Source organism: Aptenodytes patagonicus, chromosome 11, assembly GCF_965638725.1.
Source record: "Aptenodytes patagonicus chromosome 11, bAptPat1.pri.cur, whole genome shotgun sequence".
Taxonomy (NCBI): Eukaryota; Metazoa; Chordata; class Aves; order Sphenisciformes; family Spheniscidae; genus Aptenodytes; species Aptenodytes patagonicus.
In genome coordinates, this window is record NC_134959.1 from 3,971,622 (window position 1) to 3,993,365 (window position 21,744).

The following is a 21,744-nucleotide window of genomic DNA, read 5'->3' on the forward strand; positions in this document are numbered from 1 at the left end:
TGAATACAATATTCTAAACTGGATTTATTGTTTCCAGACATTAATGCAATACATAAACACATTAAAAGGGGGGATATAGTAACAAGCAACCCAGTAACAGAAACAAAGCAAGTCTTTGAAATTTTTGTTCAACACTTACACATGAAAATGTCCCAAAAAGTTTAAGTAGCTGTCAGTCAACATATCAAGGATTTCAGATACAAAAACCCCCAAACAACTCATGTTTGTTTTGGTTTTGGGTTTGGTTTTTTTTTTAATTTATTTTTAGGATAAAAAAGAATAACCATTACCTCATGCAGTGTACAAAGGCTTTAAAATAAATCCATTAATGCAAATGAAAGACTAACTCCCGAGGTTTGTTTTTTTTTTTTAACACCAAAAAAACCTCAAGGAGTTTCACAAAATTAATTTGAACTAGGTTTCTTAAATCCTTTCTTAGCACTGAAGAAGAAACCTGTAACTTCCTTGCACTGCAGAAATTTACTCAGAGGTACCTCTTTCAATACAAATATGTTCTTGTAATATATCTAGGCATTCTTTAATTTACAAGAGCTTCAAATGCAATTAAGTGCAAAAATGTTTTCTTAGCGTTTTCCAATTATTGAGGTAAATAGTTGGGGGGAAAAAAAAAAGAAAAAAAAGAGGGTAGTAAGATATCAACTGTACGTACACCAGATGGGGAAAAAAAAAAAAGGCAAATCTGAAATACATGGTTATGGTGCACAAGGGAGATGCGAGAGAAGGACTGAGGAAGAAATAACAGCAACACTCAACAGTTCCCCAGCAGAACTTTAAACCAAAGCCCTTGAAATCCACTCAGATCACCAATAGCTGAAAATAAAGCGTGTTTATTAGCATGTCTGGTGAGCTGGACTACCAGGGAAGAGGCCGTACAATAGTCACAATTATAGCTGACTGCCTGACAATGCTGAGAATGTAAATGCTGCTCTAACAGCTGCATCGCGTCCTGACCAACTACACAAAGACTAAAAGATCCATCAAATGATGAGTTCCTGACGGCAACAACGGGGTCACAATTACAGAGCAGTAGCTTCTATAGTAAATAATATAATGTATGGCAAACGAGACTGAGTTAGCAAAATGTGTTATAAAAAAGTATAAAAGTTGTTTTTAAAAACTTTCTAAAAATTTCTTCTTTTGGGAAGGAGGAATATTAATCTGTGGCCTGGCATTATTACAGTAACTGAAGTGGTTGTATCAGATTGCTGGTGATCGACCTCTTGCAAATCAGAGGTGCGTTTGTAAAATGCCGCAGGGTGAATGCCTGAAAGCTGGCCAGACAGTCGGGGAATTTTAATATCTGCAGCAGAATCAGCTGTGTTTGTAGAGGGTGGACTAACACTTGGGTCGGAAATCTCCTTACTTGGTATGCAGAGGATAGTGTGACGCAGAGGATCTAACAGACGATTTTCAGTTCAGTCCCACTGTCTGGATCCCAAACACGGTCCTGAGTATATTTTGGGTTTCTTCCTTTTGAACCTGTCTCGCTGGGGAAGGTGTTCGGTTGCATGCCTGATGAGCCGTGGCTTTGAGTCCCCACCAAACCCGTCAGAAAAGGCTACTCTCATGAAAGGACATTTTAAACTTGAGGGGGGGGAAAAAAAAAAAGAAGAAAGAAAAAAAGAGGAAAGCATGAGCTATTAGCTCAGGTAAAAAAACAAGTTGCTGTTCTTCAGGATTACCGAACCCCAATTAACCATCCTCAGTTAATAAGCTTTTTGAGAGCAGACAAGTCTAGTCTGGGCCCCTGCTCACACTGGCCACTAGCCGTGACCGCTGTGAGGCTTGAGTTAAATGAAGTGGATCCCAGCCTCTACAGCCTGGTAGGGCTGGGGAGGGACATCTTGCTTCAAGTTCACCTGAAGGATCCTCCTGCCATTTCTCCCCGCCGTTGCCCTATTCAGCAAACCCCAAACTCACAGTGAGCTCTATCAGTTCCATCTGCTTCGAAGCCCAAGGCAAACTGTACAGTTTCCACACAAATCCTCAAATCTTTCAAGTTCTTCGACAGATCTTTTTCCTCATTCTGGGGCACGTTTTAAAGCCCAGGAAAAACTTGCTATTGTGTTTAGATATGAAAAGTGCCACAACAAGGGATGCAAAGTCATCTCACCTTTCCCAGATTTCAAAATTCACAATGCTGTCAGTCCAAGCCCAAGTCAATCCCATCTGTTCTTTAGCCTCACAGTAAGGTCTTCTTAACCTTAAGAGTACAGTGGAGTTATTTGCTCTTCAAGCTGATCTGACCTGCATTCACCAAAAGCAATATTCTCTTTGAACACTCATGTTCCAGAAATCTGATACTAACAACTCAAGAATGTGTTGTAAATGAAATTTAACATTACAAAAATTCAAGATTTACATTGAAGATCCACTTCAGTTTTTCTTAGCAGTTGCTCCTGAACTCCTTGGAACTGCTCTGTAACTTCAAACCAGACACCTACTACTCTGCCTCCTCCCCCTTGACATTATCATCTCAGCCACAGATTCTTAACCTTATTTTAAAAACGTCGATTTAATATGATGTATGCGGAAATGCCATGAACCACAGAAGTAAAAGACTAAGCCTTAATATTCAGGAGAGCAGCATAACCTCTTTTGCCATATCACCCCTTATATAGTAGGAGGGTGGGTTTTTTTGGTTTCTTTTGTTGTTTTTACCTTAAACATGAGCTTAATCCAAAAACCACATTCAACTGTACATTTTCTGAGGCTTCAGAAGATGCCTTCCCCCCCCCCATTTAAAAAGAAAAAGAAAGAATCAAGGTTAGATAGAAATGATTAAATACAAGGTCCTTTTGGAGTCCACCGTCAAAGGGTGGTTATCCAGAAGTAGTCATCTTCCTCGATCTTGATGTTTTTTTGTTTTCGTCTTTTTCTTTTTGTCCTCTGTTTTGGGTTTCAATGCACAGACACATGCAGACACACCAGCAATTGCTTTGGGTAAGTCAGTTCCTTTGTACCACTTGTTTTTCTCCTTATCATAAACCTGGACTGTTTTGGAGAAGACTGTTTCTTCCCAGCTGTAGCCTCCGAGGATATAAATCTTGCCTTCCCAAACCGCCACCCCTGACTCACTGTTTGCTTGCAACAGAGGAGCAACTCTGGTCCACTGGTTACACTGAGGGCTGTACGACTCCACACTCAGAATGTCAAAACGAGCCATGGTTTCTATGTTGTCATCGCTGCCGCCGATGGAGTAGATACTGTCCTGTAAGGTGCACATGCTGTGCCACCCTCGGGCAGTGATCATTGGCCTCTTCTCCTCCCAAACATCCGTGCGGTAATCGTAACACAGCAGGTTTTTTCTATAGGGGCCGATCTGGTAATCATGGCCTCCTGAAATGTACACAAATTCCTTGTAGACTGTTCCAGCATGGCCGTAGGTAAACCTAGGACAGGCAAACAAAAACGATCCGACTTAGTACTTAGGGATTTTATCAAGATACACAAGCATTCAACAAGGACTGGTGCTAAAGAAGAAAATAAGCAGTAACTAAAGACAGAAGAATCCCTAATCCTGTTAGTTACCCGGTAACTATTCTTATTCATACTGCTTCACCCTGCGCTGCAGAGCGCTAAGGTACGACAATCACTTTTTAAGGCATCCTTTTCATACCTGGTCGCTACAGAGAGCTAAGGTATGACAATCACTTTTTAAGGCATCCTCTACAGTGTGTCATACAACAGAAGTAACCCATCCTGCTCTAGTTGGCATGGCCTTCACTCCCATTTTCCTGCTCCAGTGCTTGGGTTGGATCAGTCTGAGAGGGCCAGAGAGGAAAAAATCCACATCTCGGCAAGGGTTTCTATGACAGAAAGAGGAAATAATCATGATACCTCTCAGACTTACCAGCAGCGATTAACCAAGAAAAACCAACAAAAAAACCTACCGCTGCCTTCCCCTTCCACAGCTTCAGGATTATGAATCACATTTCTTACCCGCTAGTGTTCACGGCCCAGTTTATCTGCAGTCACGATACACGTAGTCTCCTTTTCAGGAGCTATCCATCTGCTCTACCACCCTCTGCTATACAGGTGGTAACTTCTTTGGTCACCCCAAGACAAGGCAACAGACCTCAGTCAATCATAGATCAGAGTCCACGTTTGAAACAAGACAAAACGAGATGGTACAACCAACATCACACATGCTGTTTCCACAGGACAGAGAGAAAACCCCTTTGATCAGCTATAATAAAGCCACTACAAACCTGATTCGAGGCTATTCTCAACTTCACACTAGGATATTCCTGACCAAACCCTTTTGAGCTCTTAGAATTGCAATGCTAAGGTGAGGGACAGCTTCGGCTTCTTTGAACACACCCTTCCTGCACATGCCTTTTTTTCTTTTTTCGGGTGTGGGGGGTGTCAAAAGATGTAGCTGCAGCACCAGCCACAGCAAACTGGCTCTCACACCGGTACAAAGAGCCCAAACAATTTAATACCCATAGGGCTGCTCATCATGCTGCACTCACGAGCCTCTACTACCATCCTTTGTAGTCAAGGACTCAAGACAACTCGACCTCTATGGCAGACAAACCTACGTTAGCATTACTTTAGCCTGGAATGCTTTTGAACCATGCCTGAACACGCTGGAAACTCACTGTGGATAGAACCTTGAGCTGTTTTTATTTCGCATGGTAATAGTTTCTCTCAGCTACACAAACGGTATCATAACTTCTTCCACACACCTAAGCGCCAAGCACTTTTGTGCCAAGGGAAAAGGTGGAATAGAAAAGAAAACCCACATTTACCCTGAAAGCACAACACTTCTGAGAAAAGCTAAAAGATCCTTATTATTCTAGATGCCTACCGAAGCTTCTCATCCCTGACCAGTGTCTGAATCGGGTATTTTAACAGGCTCCTGCTACAAGAAACAGAAAAATCCTTGACGCACTTGGCCTAAGAATGCTGAGTGACCAGGACAGACCCTTCAACTACAGGGGCTGGAGCACCATCCCTGGAGACCTTGCAGAGATGACTTCAGAACTGTACTGCTTCTTAGCCACTCAGGAAGAAGGAAGAAAGAAAAGAAGAGAGGACTAAGGCATAGTTATGAGACTTTATCCAAAAAGGCAACTCAAAAATTCCACAGCTCACAATCTGCCTAACCATGGAAGCCCATAACTCATGCTCGGTGCTTCTGTTTGACCTGAAATATCCTGAGCACATGCACTCCAGCTTTTGCACCTGCCAGAAATGCTGTGGCAGGTGTAGTGTACATAGATGCTGCTCTGCCTTGTTTGTGGTCTCTTACGGACAGGAACTGGGAGCGTATGCCTCCAGCGGCACCCAGTCTGGTTGCTAGAGTCTGTGCTTCTCGATATACACAGGAATGGGTCTTAAAAAGTAGACTACCTGTCTGGGAAGTGGGATGGACAACTTGAATCCATTTCCTTTCTCAGACTGCACTAGATTTTTAAACCCACATCTAACCAGCAAGCTACCTGGAGGACGTGCAGTGCACTCCACTGTGGAGGTAGTGTCAGATAACAGATAGTTCTGAGGAGTCAGAAGGAGAAGAGTGCGATGACATTGAATCCAACACAAAGCCCAGGGTTATTGTACTGCTGACAGCAATCACATTACATTCAGCATTTGGGAAAAAAAAAAAAAGACCGTAAGTTAAGAAAAATTTGAGTGACCTTTGGAGAAGTAGGCTAAATGTTTTCCTATCCTAACTGAAAAGTGGAATTCTCTACAGGTGAGCAAGCAATAGACATTTTCTCTCAAGCACATGCAAGCAGTCTAGCATAGACAGCTCCAGAAAAAACACTGATGCTTTTCTTTTTGCCTCAATCAATGGGTATGTCCAGTGAACAGCAATAGCTGCAAGAGTAATTTGAAAGAGGCAATCATATTGGAAGCATCAAATCGACCGTCAATTTGTTATTTTCCAATATAGGGAGATTACCCGTTGAAATACGCTAGAGGTGTTTCACTTTGCCTGACTTCTGAACAGCTCATCCAGAATTGCACGTACCCTGCTCCGCATTAATAGAAAACTGCATGAAATATAATGCACAAATTGAAAACAATCAATAAGAATCCTTTCTGCAAGCCCTGTGGTTTAAACAGGGGCATTTCTAAATCTGCAACAGAACAGGACACTTCGATACAGTGGGTCCAGACATCCTCCAACAGAAAGCACCAAGCGTTTTGGCAGCGTTATCTGTAAGAGTGGCCAGAAAAAGATAGAGGCATTAAGGAGAAAGAAGTTTCGATTCAGAACATTTGCTAGAGCCAGCTGCCGATTTTGAATGACTTACCTAGATACAATGCTGCAAAAACTACAGTTTCTGACACAGTAACACCATTCAGTAAATGCTAGAAAATCTACCATTTATTTTCTTAAACAGAAGAACACTTGGCCTAACTCGATAAAGCTTTGGCAACCCCCTACTCCAGCCAAAGTCCAGGCGAGCTGTGGTTGCTCCGAATCTCGGTGTCCACCTGTTGCAACCCTGCGAGATTATTCATGACACAACGAGCAGAGCAGATACCATCGTTTGTTAACCTGTTCCAACACATTTCCTCATACAACTGCTTTCAGTTGTTCTGCCAAACTTTAACCTAGGGCTACTCAATTAATTTCACTGATGTCTGCAGCAGACTTTTTCGTGGTCTGTTCAAGATGAGAACACATTGCACTAACTTCTGCTCTGCCAAGCTTGTCAGCCACCGCTGCTCCCCTCCAGGCTAGAAACTATGGCAGCAACTGCTCCCAAAGAGCCTGGGAAAATGGTGGAAAAAAAAAAAAATAGGACCTCTCTGAAGAATGGGAAAGGTATTCCACAACCAAGGACCCTAATGAGAGCCAGGCAAAATTCACTTGTAGCAAACTTGGACCAGGTCCACCCTTTAGATAGCTTGGCTGAAGTTTTCCACATTAAGCATCTGCCTCAAGAGACTGTGTTTTCTTCCTCGGTAAGACAGCATTATTTCAGCCAAAACAGCTCAGCTCCTTCCAAGAAAGTGGTTAGGGAAAACAACGTGTTGTTTTGACCATGTTGGGGTGGGAAGGGGGCGGGGGGAAGAAGAGATAAAAAAGAGCTTGCAAAGCTCTTCCTTAGAGGAGCATGACTGTGCCTGTGTACAGCAACGTGGACGCAGGATTTGGCAGCAGACAGGAGGCATGTGCATTCAAGGATGCAGCCATTGCCTTTCCCCTGAAAATCTCCACACGCATGGCAAGCTGTAACCCTTGGGAAGAGAGAAAAAAAAAAACCCAACCATTTTCTGCATGTTCAGAGTAGAAGCTGTAACAAATATAACCTCTGGGAGTCCAGCCCCACACAGCTCAAATCGAACTACGCAAGCCTACATCCCAGAATGACCTCCACACGTGCCTACCACTCCAGGGACTAGTCTTCCAGGCAGCTGCTGGCTCAGAGCAGTCAGAGACAGCACCAGCGCTGCGGGCAGGGAGCCTGCTTCTGGTGGCTGTGCACCCAAGAGGACAAAAAACCTGCACATTTTCTCTTCAGAAGGAAGAAGACAGAAAAATGCAGGAAACAAGGCAGCTATGTTGGGACATGTTGCCTGATCAGGCCATCAGGAAGCAGAGGATTGGAGCTTCTGATTTCCTCTACACGAGGAGAAAAGACTTGCTGCTGGAATAGGGCTGGGGCAGATGTTATTTGGGTAAAACCAGTAACTAAGATCAGGCTGAGGAACAAAAGCATGTGGTAAGGAGGAAAACGGAGATCAGATCAAGAGCATGCTGAAGGGAAGTTAGGAGCACACAGAAGGAACTGTAGCTAGCATGCTTTCTTCTAGTCTTGAATAGGTCACAAAATTCTCTCTCATCCTTCCTCTGCTGTCAGCAAATCCATCTGAAGTACATCAGGAAAGGCCTGCCCAGATCCCTTCCAGCAGCCACCCACACCTGCCAGAGCCACATCTCGCTGAGCTCAAGCAGCACTCGCTTGCCCCCGCATTCAGAAGGGTTCTCTCTGTTGTCCACCTCTGCGCTGATTTTTGCCTTTTGCAACCTGCATAAAGTCCTTTTAACTTTATTCCTTCTGCGCAGAAAAACGGTTCTTGCAAACAACGTACTGCCCGATGCAAGAGTTCTCCAAAAGGAGAAAGAGGGCTGAAAAGACAGAAAATCGGGAGGTACTAAGGGTCCATTAAGATCTAACTAAAGACATATTAACATGCAAGAGAGCAGCTACGTGGAAAAGTGGGAAACTATTGAGTTCACTACGCAGCTGCACAAACACCTGAGCTGGCACAAGGGACAGTTAGCACGGGACGAGGGCAGAGCAGGCAGGAAGAGAGGATGCAGAACTATTTTTTGGGGGGATGCAGCAATAACTTAAAATAGTCGCTGTACTACAGCCTAACCCTGCAGTTTAGCAACCAGCTAAGTCAGTGTAAGTGGGGTCTATCCCATAAGGGGGACTTTTGCCTAGGCCAAGCGGATCAGCTAGGCAATCTAATAAAAAATTAACAGCCCCCACGTCAAAGTTCACTTTTAAATGCTGCAGCTGCAAAAGTCCCAAAGCCAACACACAGGTAGCAGTAGGAACATGCAGAAAAACTGCCCCTTTTCGGACAGCTTACAGCCTGCAAGCTTTCCCAGGACCACTGATAAGCTGGGAAAAAACCATCCATACCGGTTCTAAGGTGAGTGTTTTTCTAATAACATAGAAGGCAGCCAGGTCACATCTACATTTCTTTGAAAAATGGTTTTAAAAAAAAAAAAAAAAAAAAAAGAAAAAAAGAAAAGCTGTGCTGCAATTTCTGTGAGATGTTCCTGGGATCTCACAGGTCACCCCGACTAACAGAAGGCCTTCGGCACTGAAGATACTCACACACAGCTTCCCAGCAAGATCGTGGTGTTTAGCCTCAACTGCTAGATCTGCCTACGTGAGCAGAAATAAAACGGAAAAAAGCATCCTGCTTCTGAAGAGCGCTCGAGCCCAGCTGTTAGCCTGGATCAGACTCGCATTGCAGCACCTACCCAAAATAGAATTGGGCAACAGGCTTCTGTGCCGTCACTGGCTGCCTATGGCTCTGCAGCTCTGCAGCTAAGGGAATAAGGGAAAAAAACCCTGAACTCTAAAATCAAATTGCAAGTATCTTGTTCGTGATGCCGCTAAGAAAGCGGGCACTGCTGCTGAAGTTGCAGGTTTCAGGCATCGTGAAAATACCATCTGTATAGTCAATACTCCTGCAATTTCCATGAATATTACTAAATCTGAATAGCTGTTTGCAAATGAAATGCTATCGTACCATTCTTATGAAGTCACCACTCAAACGTTGATTCAAAATACTAGCAATGTCCTGTGCTGCTGTTACAAGAAGAGCTGCAGTACTAAAGCCTCTCAAAAGTAGAGCAGCTAAGTTTTAACTCAGACTGAGTTAAGAGAGGTCACATTCGCTGGAGTTATCTATTTGCAATAGAGGTAAACGTGGTTTATCTGCAACAGCCAACCAGAGAGAAACACCTTACAAGGAAAACAATCACACCAAGGTGACAAAGGAAGGCCCAATAAATTATAAAAGCCTTTGATCAAGATCTAAACAGTGCCTCTGAAAAGATTCAACTCCAAGTGACCTTAGGAAAAATATTTTAAGAATAGTAGAGCAAAATTACAAGAGCTCTCCCTCCCATCCTTCAGACGTACCTCAGGACGAAAATTAAAACCAATCAAGTTGACATGAGGCACGCGGCCTGGACGAGATGGTTGCTCAAATACCAAATGCTGATATGGTTTGTTACTTGCTGATACCATGTTGGTTATATATCCCCTTGCCTCCCTCCCAGGGATACCCATTCATCAGCTAAAGTCACACAAGCTCCCTTTACTACCGTTCTTCAAACACAGGATAGCTTTCCAAACATCTCTGTTACCTGGGCAAGCCTGCTATGTAGGACCATGAATCCTTCTGGGGACTGTAGGTCTCAACTGAAGAAAGTGCCCCATTTTCATTCCTGCCACCAACGGCTACCAGCATGTCGGTAATAGCTCCCAGGTAGAAATCTACACGGCGTTGTCTCATGGAGGCAACCTGTCAAAAAAAATAACATGCTGACATCTTCCAACATCTGGTAAGCAAGCTGACTTAAGGTATATTCATGTCTGAGGATAGGATAGTTGCTTCTTCCCACTTATTTGGAAAGGAGAGCTATTGGTTTTGACCACTACATTCATAAAATACTTTTCTTTTTCTGCAGTAGCATGTTCCATAGCATTCATTTTCAAAAAAGGGGACCACAGGAAGCATCTAAGAGACAGGTTACCCTAGAAATGTTTGTGTTACATGGGCCTCCTTCCAAAACTCTGCAAGGAACATATATTGGAATCACTCAAAACCACAACTGAACCACACAGGATGACTGGTTCATAGAGGAACCTGGACTGGCCGCAGGGTTTTACAGCACGACTGGAAGTGAATAGCTTGTTCTAAGAGACATTTAGCACAGAGACATTTGACAAGCGTCAGAGACATTTCCTTTTTACATCAGAGCCATTTTTGATTTAGTTATATGTGCTACTGCTTGAGAAAGATGAACTAAGCAATCACCTCTGTAAGTCCATTCTAGCATTATTCCCAAAAGTAATCTAAAGAGTTGCAGGTGGATGCTGACCAGGAATTTCACAGATGAGATGCCCAAATCCCAAGCGAAGTTGAAAATCTGCCCCAAACTCTTTCGCTGTGTGTGTCACTTAAGCACTCCCACAAAGGATTCAAGTAGCTGCTTTTTCAACTTAAGTAACTTGAATTTCCATTTGCAAGCGTTGCTACGTTGGCTGTTCTAATCAGCCCTGTCCTTCCACCAAAAAGAAGAAAACACTCTAAACGTTAAGGACTTTAAACAGAGAAATAATACAGCTTAAGTCTCACCTTTATCCACTGGTTACAGCGGGGATCATACCTATATAGGAGATTTGAAGCTGCATCCCCTCCATTGTCTCTTGAAAAGCTGCCTCCAGCTATGAAGATAAAGCCTCCCAAGACTGCAACGCAGTGGTGACTTCGTCTGGCTGGGAGAGGGGTTTCGGCTACCCACTGCCCCTTTCTGATGTCCAAGAAGCAGGTATCATCACTCAGTTCCAGGCACCGTTCGGAAACCTCCCCACCCACAAAGAGGAGCCTTTCCTCGCAGGTCCGCAGGGCTGTCCGTTTGTTTTGCAGCACTGGCTGAGCCGTGACGTTATTGTGATAGTTCACCGCCTCCTCTATAAAGCCCTCACAGTTTGCTTCTTTGGGAAGAAGAGAGCAGACAGCAGGCTTGACTCGATGGAGGAGATCACTTTTGGGTATCAAGGGAAAATGAATGTTATCCAGAACCTGGTAAGCCTCATTCTCCCTTTCCGGGTACTGGGTAAGCCACTGCAAGGCAGCCTGCAGCAAGTCGTGCTCACACTCCTGCTGCACGTTGCTGCTGTCCAGGTATTGGCACAACTTCTGCAAGGAAATGTTCTGCAGGAAGTCCGGGGTGAAAGACAGCGTGCCGAAGTTCTGCAAGATGAAAGAATCAATGTAGGAGTCAAGGCGCTTCAGGTTGTAAATGGAGGCTAGCTCTTGCAGGTACAAATAGTTCTCCTCGCTGACTTCATTCTCCAGATACTCGCAACAGAAGTCGACCACCTTCCAGATCTGCAGCAGGTGAGCTGTTTCGAGCACATAGTCGATATTGCCTCCATCTAAAGATAGCTCACTGCCATAAAGGAAATCCACCACAGCCTTGAGACCAATATAAGAGGCTCCAAAAAGCTCAACCTCTTTTTGGTGGGCTTCTCGCATACCGATGGTGAACATAGAATTGAAGTAGTCACTGCAAACAGCGAGGAGGTTCCGATGGGCAGGGACTCTCTGTTCGTCCACCACGAGGACGATGTCACAGAAGAGACCTCGGTGCCTCTGCTCATTCAGGCTCTGAAGAACTAGACTAGAGTGGTCATCCCACCTGTACACCTGTAATAAACAAACATTGTCAGGCCGATGTTATCTTCACCAAGATAAATTTCAGTGTGCACAGAGTGTTTTCCCATTCGATGTAGTCATACACGAGAGAGAGAAAGCTTACTTGTGTTGCACATGCGTAACAAATTCTGACTTGAAACAGTTGGCAAGCAACGTAGTATGAGCCCAAGCTCCCCACCTTCACTTTGAAAGGCCTATGCAGACTTTTACTGCTTCCTACTCCCCTTTTTTTTTTATAATTTACTCCTACCTCCTCCACAACGCTGCATCCAAACCTCCTCCCTGATGATTTATACAGGCACAATTTTCTGAAACTCTTCCACTCATTGTCTTCGAGACATCTTGCTGACATTTCCTTTCTTACTTGTCCCCCAGATGACTCCCTACAGAGCTCTTCTCAACTAAGCTACGCGCTAAATATTTGTAGTGGGAGACACACATGCAGCAGTATGCCAAATTTTCATTCAGCCCATGTATTGTTTGGGTTAGTGCTTACTTGACAGCTACCCCCTCTTAAATCTTTTCAGAACTCTGCATTTCTAAGCTCGTTAGGGTAAAATCCCTCTCTTTCTTTCCATATTATTCCAGGCACACACACTGCATTCAAAAATAATAGCTGTTTATTTATGTGCAAAGCCACACATATGGATCACTTATTCCCATAAGACTTCCACTTGCTTCCAGAAGCCGAGGTAGTTTTTGTTTTAATGAATACGACTAAATATTTTTCTTCTAAAGAAAGGGGAAAATGCCCTTGGAACATGTCCATTAAGTGCCCTTCTGGGATCCCTCTGGTCCAGACATTCTTCCCACCAGCTCTGTACGTGCCACAGAGCTTTTGAGGCAACCAGTGTTCACCTCTTTCTCACAGACTCGCGTTACCAGTCTTAAGAAGAACCAAAATGGAAACGTTTTGTTACTCCTTGAATGTCCTGCAGAACACGTATTGAAGGGGCTGGTCACCCCAGTATGTCAAGCGATGCAGCTTTTAGGACCATCCTTCTGGAGGAGTGGAATGCTTGATGGTACAGTCAGTTACCTTGTGATCTCTCTTAATAAAAGCCAGGTTAAGTTAAATGCAAATACCTAACTTTAATTACCAAATCCAAAACAGGCAGAGTTGCAAAGCCTGTAAGAACATGTAAGAGAAATGAAAGGAGGTGGAAAGGAAGCACATTTTTGTATCGTACCTAAGTTAGCTCTGAACAGTTCTGGCTGTAGGACCCTGGGTCTTGTCCAGTTCTACACCCTCAGACTGCATTCCCAGAAGCGACACCCTGAAAAGGTGTCTCGGTCCATATCTACATTGAAACAGCCACACAGATGACCTGAGGTCTCTTCAAGCCTCTCAGGCATTCAACCGTTCCTTCACCAAACCGTTGCTTCTAGAAATCCTAACTATCCGTGGCTTTCCTGGTTTCCCAAACAGAAAGCACATGATTATTGCTGTCTGGCTAAGCCATTAACGGGTTGGTTAAATCATGGTGAGACAACCTCTCTACCCACCTGGATGGGAAAGGTTCAAGTCCTAGAGCCAAGTTTTTTCCCCTGCACGCGACCCTCACTCCAGGATATGCCCTCTCTGCACGTAATTTGGTAATTGTACTTGTATACATAATATATATTATATTATATATAATATATATTTATATTTATTTAATATAAATTTAATATAAATATAATATTAATATTTATATTTATATATAATATATATTATTATATATAATATAGAGATAATCAGGATTAATGCACGCAGCTCACCACTGTCCAGACGTGATGGCAGCCAATCATCCTGAGCTAACGCCAACCTGGGGAGCCTGACCTCCCACGTCTGCCTTTTAGCAGTCGGTGGTATAGCGACAGGCAGTCCGCCAACGATGAGACCCAAATTAATAACCAAACGTGCTGCTCTTAGCGTGATATCCCAGTGGCTTCTCTTTAGTTCTGCTTACGCTCTTTTCTAAACAATGGAGACTAAGCTGCCAAAAAGCCTTCTGCTGGAGTAACTTTGTACATGCAAGTGTACAGAGTTAAACCAATCTAAGTGAAGAGGCTTCAATAATTGTAAGTTTTCTGGGCCAAAACTCTTTAATTTGCCTTACGCCCATTGCCTCATCGTATCTCTGAACTTAAAAAGGGATCTATGGCATAGACAACAAAGTAACTTCCACTGAGGAATAAAACTGCCAGAGATCTGTAACAGAAAAAAAATATGGGGTTTAAGGACTGTAAAGTTTTTTATCTTCATTTTTCTGAGGTTGAGAAATGCTGGTATCATACAGGAGCCCAAGCAGAGGCCAGGGGAGGGAAGAGGTGGGAAGAAGAATAAATACGGCAAAGGACAAACCACACATTTGTGGCAACTATGATAAAGGATAGTGGCTGAACAGACAGTAACTAACACCTTACAGCACCCTCTTCTGAATCTGACTCATGGGGGACAGTTACTGGATTAAGCCAAAACCATACTCCCTCTCGACTCTGTAGACTGGCTGATCATTTCTCTCTGACGTTCTCCAATACCGCCATCGCGCATAACCAGATTACACCAGAATGTAAGATTTGCCAGACATCCCTATTTGCTTAGCTGGCTGTCCAGTCAGCAGCATAATCCTGACCGCAAATACGCCTGACAACTTGCACTCCTAAAATCCTTGTTGCCATGTAGAACTGCTGCTACTTCAGGAATCCAGCAGAAAATCATTACGCATGGCATTGGATGGACTCAGAATACATTAACGTATTTCAGCCACTTAGCAAGTTCATTCGTTCAGTGAGCAAATAACAGAAGCTGATAGCTGCACATTTCAAAACCAAGACTAATTTTATACTAAACATGAACATCTTTCTCAAGCTATTTATATTCTGTAGAACAGCTCTAGCATTATCTAGTAATTCTAAGTTTAACAGATAGCGACAGCTGCTGTCTAAGCAAGAAAATAAAACAATGCCGTCAAGTTAATTACTTTTTAATGTGATGAATTATTATTACATTCAGACTAAACCATTTAAATGGTAGACAGGATCAGCACTCAGGGAAAGATTATATTGGTAGGGATGCATTAAAAAAATAGTCCCGTTTATCTTTTATCCATTGTATTAGAGCAGTATTTTAACTTCTTTCGGATTCAAAGATCTAATTTCTTTCAGATTGTTAATGCAGTACCACTACTCGTCAGGGAGGCAAAAGAAAATGCGATCTGTCTCACTCAACTTTGACAAGACGGATACAGGCACTGAAAAGTTTTTCTCTTCTAGCTGTTGTTGGTAGTACAAGGTACTTGCTCTGCAGCACCTGTAACCTAGTGCGCGCACTAGGACAGAAAAGCAGTTTTCACTGGTGTGAAACAAAGTGAACGTAATAATTACAGCCGATATTAACATCTTATAAATCTTAGGTCATCATCCTGATGACCTGCATAAAGAGCTACCTAAGATGGACTTCCCTGGATTCCCAACTAAAATCAATGTATTTGGGCAGACAGAGATTCTATACAAAGAAAATTAACCTCACGAACCTAAGAAAACATCTCGAGTTCACTGGAATAACTACTGTTTGGGGGATCAAGACTCCCATCTTGTACAAAACAAAGACTAAATCTAAAAAGTAATCCCAGCTTTCCTCCGTAACCAGCCTGGATCATATATGGATATGTATGATCCATATATGATGGATCTCATATGATCCATCCATATGAGATGGATCAGTACAAAAAATTCCCAAAATAAACACATCGCATTTAATGACTGAACTTTTGGTGTTGAGAAAATACTGTGCTGCGACGATGTGGGTTTCTTTTTTAAGTTATGAGTCATGATAAGCAGATGCCTGTTTGCTGCTGCTGCTGCTTTTTTTTTTTTAAAAATCGCTAGGTAGCAACTTCTTCTATCAAAAATATTTGAGCAGGTAGACCACCGTTTTCACACCTGTTTTTCAAAGCTCAGAATATTTACATTCCTCCAAAACAGTCCATCCAGAGGAGAGCCTTTACACCCCTTCTGGTTATTTCTGTAACTTGCTTTTTTGGTAGGCCACACAAAATGTACAAACCTTTGAGGATTCACTTATCTTGTGTGGCCGGCAAATCCTGGTTTGCCTGGTTCCCTCCATGACAGGCTGATCCGCAGTACTTCTAGAACAAAAGCAGAGAGAGATGTTAGCAGCATACCAACCCTTTCAGACTGCTGAAAAACACGTTGTGCTTAATAAGGAACACAATTAAGACGACCTGCACATGTTAACCTGCAGTTTGAAAATGTTTTGAGTTAAAATTTTTTTTTTTTTTGCGCTCCCTGATGTTGTTTTCTCCTGTTGTTAGTGCTTGGCTGTGTCAACAAGCCGGGCGTACGCTAGGGAACAACCGAAGACCAGCGCCTCTGTTACTGACGGCGAGTGATTTACTTACTGCCAGCTCTCGCCGCAGCCGCCGGGGGTAAAACCATTCCGTTTTCATTGCCGGCACCGCCGCGCTTTGGGCCCCAAACCCTGCACGGGGCAGGGCCGACCCGGGCGGCGGGGCTGCGCCTTGGCCCCGCTCCAGCGCCGCCGGCGGCGGCGGCGGCACCGCGCAACCCCCCCGCGCCCCGCGGGGACCCGCCGCGGCGGCTCATCCGCCGCCCGCTGCTGGCCCGTCCTCCGGGAGCTACATCGGCCGCGCTTTTCCACAGCGTTTATTTAGCCGCAAATAAAGGGGGGGGGGGGGGGGGAAGCAAAGCAACGGCAAATACCAGGAGCCGGGGAGGCGGCGGCGGCGGCCGGGGGAAGGGGCCTCGCAGCCGGCTCGCAGCCGCCCGCACCCTCCGGCCGTTGCAGCCGCAACGTCCCCCGCGGCGGGAGCGGGGAGTTACCACGGCGCGGCGCGGCGTCCCTGCGGGCAGCCTCGCCTCCGGGCCCGCCGCGACCGCGGCCGGCCCAGGAAATGCCGGCTGGATGGAGCGGGGAGGGACCAAGGCGGGGCGGGAAGCGGGGCCGGGCGGGCCGCGGGGCCGGGCGGCGCCGGGGGAGGCGCGGCGGGGCAGGGCAGGGCCTCGACGCCTCCGGTGACCCCGCCGAGAGCAAATGGCGGCCGGGCCCTCGCTGTCGGCCCGCTGGGCATGGGCGGCCCGGCGGCGGGGACCCCTCGGGAGGGCTCGGGGCCTGTCCCTGCCGGCAGGCCGGGCCGGGGATGATGCTGGCAGGGTGAGGAGCGCACGGCCTGGGCGCAGAGCCCGGCTGGCATCCATGGCGGCACAGCCAAGGCCATCGCTACGTCCGTCTCGGGGGCGTTTGTTACAGCGAGCGCGGGATACTTGGCGGTGTTAATTTGTACAGCGGTGATAAACTGTTCAGAGTGGGGGCGTGTGTGTGTGCATTAAGGTACAGCGAGAAGCCCGGTCACCACCTCACCTTGCTTACCTGGACATGAAACTATCTGACCTCAAAAATGCCTAGCCTGCAACTGGCACCTCTTCAGCAGTGCATGCTGCCGTAGGGCTTTTTCCTCATGGATTAGGGCACAGGAGGCTTAAAAGTTAATAAAAACCACCGTGGTGAACAGCAGGGCTGACGGTACACCTCCTTCAGGGATGAAGTAAGAAGCAAAGACTTTGCATGCAGACCCCACCGAGTCCCATTTCCATGCAATGGTCTTCACTAAAACGCTACAAGTGAAAAAACCCCTTTGTTAATCCAGCGCTCCCAGGTATCTTCCAGAGGTTATCGTCAGGACAGCAGAAGCCAGCAAGATTATGTCTGCATCCAAGCTCCATCCGCTCTCACCAAGGACAGCCCAGCTTGGACATGTGTCCCACGTGGTGACGGGGCAGTTGGTGCTGGCAGAAGACGATGCGTGCAGCGTGGAGCAGCCGCATTTTAAACAAGGGGAGTGTGCCAGGGCTGCCTGGGATGTTAGCACCTTCACCTACCCCAGCTGTCATCCAGCCCTCCACTGCAGGTAACTCCTCCGGCGCTGGGGCAGTAGCATCTGGCCGGCTGTGTCTGTTCTTCAGCCACCCCAGAGAAACCGGAGATGGCGATAGATTTCTACTAATCTAATCGATCACTGAGTCTGAAGACAAGAAGCATTTTTACTAGCTTTGGTCTCTCCTGTAGCCTCTGTGACCATGGGGACCCAGGATGAAGACCCTCAATTCCTGGACTATCCGAATAAAAAACCTACTTTGCTGACAACCCTAATGCTAACTGTGACCTGTAAATTCACAGCAGCCTCTTCCTGAAATAGGGTATTATTCTCTCCATTATTTTCTCTGCTCCTGCCCAGAAAAGACACGGATGGAGAAGCAGGACTGGGGATAGCCATACAGAAAGATCAGAAAAGAAGCAAAAAGGTGTGATGGCAAAGAGCCACAGGAGCAAGGCACTAGCAATATATTTCAGGAGAACAGCTAGGCCTCCTGGGGGACCACGGCTGTGCAGAACCATCCTGTTTGCTCAGCTCCCTCCACATATTCCGAGACCCTTCCTGAGCTTCATTAGTACAGTCTAGAGAGCTGAAGGTCAGTCCAGATATCCAAGACTTCGTGCTTGCTGGAGACGTTTTTTTGAGGAAGTCCGTAAGTCCTCTTTTAAGTCTTTTCACTTTTTCTGTTGTCTGTGCTGCCTCTCCGAGGACTCCTGTGAGGTAGGCAGATGCTCCTGCCAGGCTAGTGACATCTTCCTGCACAGGAGGAAAAGACCCGTGTGCGGAAGGCGGAGGGCTCAAAACTCCCATATGAAAAGCAAATCAGAGCTCACCGAAGCCAGAAAAGTAGGTATTTTCCCCTCTCCAGTTACAGCCTGATGAAACTGAGCACAATATTTATTCCTCCGTGCGTTAAAAGAAAAAAAACATGAAAATGTGTCAAAGACAAGGAAGAGAAGCAAAGAGAAGAGGTTTGGCCCCAGGAGGAAGGCATGCATTTCTGAGGTTTGCATCTGGCACTTAAAAGTGTGAGGCATGAAGTCCCTAATGATTATGATTCAAACACTCCAGCCACTGGGTCGCAGAGACCTAAACTAGGTTGAGGTTTTCTCCTTCTAAGGGAAATGACGTTTCAGTCACCCACCTCTCCCCTAGGAAACATCAGGAGCTGAGGAACAAGCGTGAAGAGACAAGGACGACCAGCAGTTGTTACAGGTATAAACAACAGCAAGGTAGTGCCAAAGGATGACAAATGCAGACTATGGAAAAAAAAATTATGAGCAGATAATGGTCAGCATAAAGGCTTTTAAAAAAGAAAAAGCGTTCCTAAAGACAGTTCCAAAAGAAAATCGATAGAAATTCAGACCTATTAATGTGTGATTATATTATCATCTAGAGCCTGCAGCCTACAGAGAGACTGTGATTCACCCAGATGCCGTGTCCTACACTTGTACTGACTTCAGGAATATCTCTCTCTTCCCTATGACCTCATCTACATCACAGAGATGCACTGCAGCAATACGCTCATGTTTTGGGCCCTGGTGCTCCAGGGAACCTCACGTCATTCAGGACTCTCTGGAAGAAGCTTCGTGCAGGATTAGGGCTTCATACTGTATGGCGGTAAATGATGTGCCTTACAATTAACACACGCTCCGGCGATCTTGTTCCTCGAGATGTCTGGAAACACTGAGTAACTATGTGGTAAGGAGGTTTCTTACTGTTCAGACTTCACATTTACAACGTACTGACGTGAAATAAATAATTAACATCCCACTGCAAACTTTAAAAGAAACAAAATGTGATACTTTTTATCACGGAATGTAGCTTTTATTAAAATTGCAATAGCCAACCCCCCAGGTTTAGGGTAGAAACCTACTAACACGTACAAGGACTGGCTTTTAAAACTCCGGTCCTTGGGCACAACAACATCTGGCGACACTTCTTGCAAGCTGCGTTCTGCAAAGCAAAGGGCCCGTCTCTCTTTCTGTGGACATAGGACCGAAGCGTAATCTTACAGACAAAACCCTTACCCTTTTGCCTCAAAACCAGCATCTCTCATTAGCGTATTGGTTGTGTGGTTTTAATTTGCAGTGCTGGAAGCGCAGCCCTGTAGGGGGAGATCGCTCCATCTGAAACGGGGTAGAACACACGCACAGGCGCGCACACACGCACACACACGCACAGGCACAGGCACCCAGCGCTGCACACACACCTGAAGCGGCAGCGAGCTGTCACGACCCGGTCGCCCTCACAGACCCCGTTAGAGGTCTGGGCCCGTCCGCACGGACGGGGAACGGGGACGGTCGCCAGCTCCCGCCCGCGGCTGTGCGGGGCGATGCGACGCTCCCCGCCGGCAGTCTCACAAGCAGCGGGGCGCTGTACCCGGCTCCCGCCCCTGCCCCGGCAGCGCTGCCCGGCCGGGGCGGCTGGCACAGCCCGCACGCCGGCCTCCAGCCCCCCCGTCCGGAGCCGGCCCCTCGCCTTCCCCTCGCCTTCCCCTCGCCTTCCCCTCGCCTTCCCCTCGCCTTCCCCTCGCCTTCCCCTCGCCTTCCCCTCGCCTACCTGCTCTCGCTCCTCCTGGCTCGGCTACCTCCCGTGCGCCCGGCCCGGCTCCCGGCCCCGCCGCGCAGGCAGCGGCCGCTCCATCTTGCGCGTCGCGTCTCCCTCCTTCCTCCTCCCGCCCCTCAGGGGCGAGGAAAACATCGGGGGGGGCTGGAGAAAGATCAGCGGCCGACAAACGCGTCACTGCGGCGGCCCCTCCGCGCCGGGACGAGCCCCTCGCCCCCCCGCCCGGGCGGCGCCCCGGCTTTGCATCCTCAAGACAGGTGCCCCCCCCCCGCCCCGTCCCCCGTCCCCCCGTCCCCGGGCTATTGCATCACCCCGAAACCCCCGCGCCGGGGCCGGGAGGGGCGGGCGGGGGCAGGCCCAGCGCAGGCCGCGGAGCCATTGGCAGCCGGCGGCGGGGCGGAGGCGGGCCGCGGGCCGCGGGCGGCAGCGGGCTCGGCACTGCGCGGCGCTGCGCGGTGCGGTGCGGCGGCAGCAGCAGCGGCGGCGGCGGCGGCCCCCCCCCCCCCCCAACTCCGCGCCGCTCCGCGCTTCCCCCCCCCTCCCCCGGCGCGGCCGCCCGCCCGGCCGCCCCCATGGCCACCAAAATCGACAAGGAGGCGTGCAGGGAGGCGTACAACCTCGTCAGGGACGATGCCACCGAGGTGAACTGGTAGGTGGCCGCCGGCATCTCCCGGACAGGCACCGGTGCTCTGTGATTCCCCTTCTCCTCGCCCCCCTCGCGAAAGGGCGGCTTTTATAGCCCTTATTCCCCTTCTCCTCTTCCCCCCTTCCTAAAGGATGTTTTTTTTACAATACATTCTTCCCCGTCTCCTCTTTTCCTTTCCCACAAGGCTGACTGTTAAATATATTATTCTCCTTCCCTTTCCCCCATTCCAAAGGATGACTTTTAAATGTATTATTCCCCTTCTCTTTTCCCCTTCCCAAAGGGTGACTTTTAAATACAATGGTTCTACAATCGTCCCTGGAGACCAAGGGGTAGACTATGAAACCTTTAAAAGGAAGTGCACAGGTAAGCTCCGTCTCGATCGCTTTGGCACCTTACCATGTTTGCTTGCACCTTACCCGATGCCCGGTGCAAGGGGGGAAAGGGCGGGAGGAAACTTGGGTGAACTGGAATTAGTGCTGCTGCTGCTTCCCCGTCTTTGCCCTGTCCTGCATGATCGGGTTTCCAGCCGCCGCAGAGTGCAACTCGCTGAAGTCCATAGTCCAGCCGGTCCTTTGTCTCACCCTTAGACTTAAGGTCCTTCGGGCTTTTTCCCCCCCTTTGCACAGTTTTTCATTGCTTCTCGGTTATGAACAAGATAAAACGCTTGAT

General features: G+C 47.0%; 2 protein-coding genes across 5 annotated transcripts in view; one reads left to right on the top strand and one right to left on the bottom strand.

The window, feature by feature from the left end:
- Positions 1-21,510, bottom strand: KLHL36 (kelch like family member 36). Of its 4 annotated transcripts, none has more exons than XM_076349026.1 (5): positions 21,492-21,510; positions 16,013-16,094; positions 10,879-11,952; positions 9,884-10,041; positions 1-3,413 (listed from the first exon to the last, which is right to left on the bottom strand). In XM_076349026.1, the coding sequence occupies exons 2-5, from the start codon at positions 16,070-16,072 to the stop codon at positions 2,858-2,860; spliced, it is 1,848 nt and encodes a 615-aa protein (XP_076205141.1). In that variant the 5' UTR covers positions 16,073-16,094; positions 21,492-21,510; the 3' UTR covers positions 1-2,857. The 4 variants fall into 4 exon arrangements, with proteins under 4 accessions (XP_076205141.1, XP_076205138.1, XP_076205140.1 ...); XM_076349023.1 differs by lacking the exon at positions 21,492-21,510 and adding an exon at positions 20,424-20,487; XM_076349025.1 differs by lacking the exon at positions 21,492-21,510 and adding an exon at positions 20,424-20,478 and having other exon boundaries at positions 16,013-16,091.
- Positions 20,980-21,744, top strand: part of COTL1 (coactosin like F-actin binding protein 1) — a 22,394-nt gene continuing 21,629 nt past the window's right edge. Inside the window, exons 1-2 of the mRNA XM_076349027.1 lie at positions 20,980-21,078; positions 21,356-21,438. Coding sequence (XP_076205142.1) covers positions 21,002-21,078; positions 21,356-21,438 — 160 coding nt within the window. The 5' untranslated portion in view covers positions 20,980-21,001. The remainder of the gene's footprint in view (positions 21,079-21,355; positions 21,439-21,744) is intronic.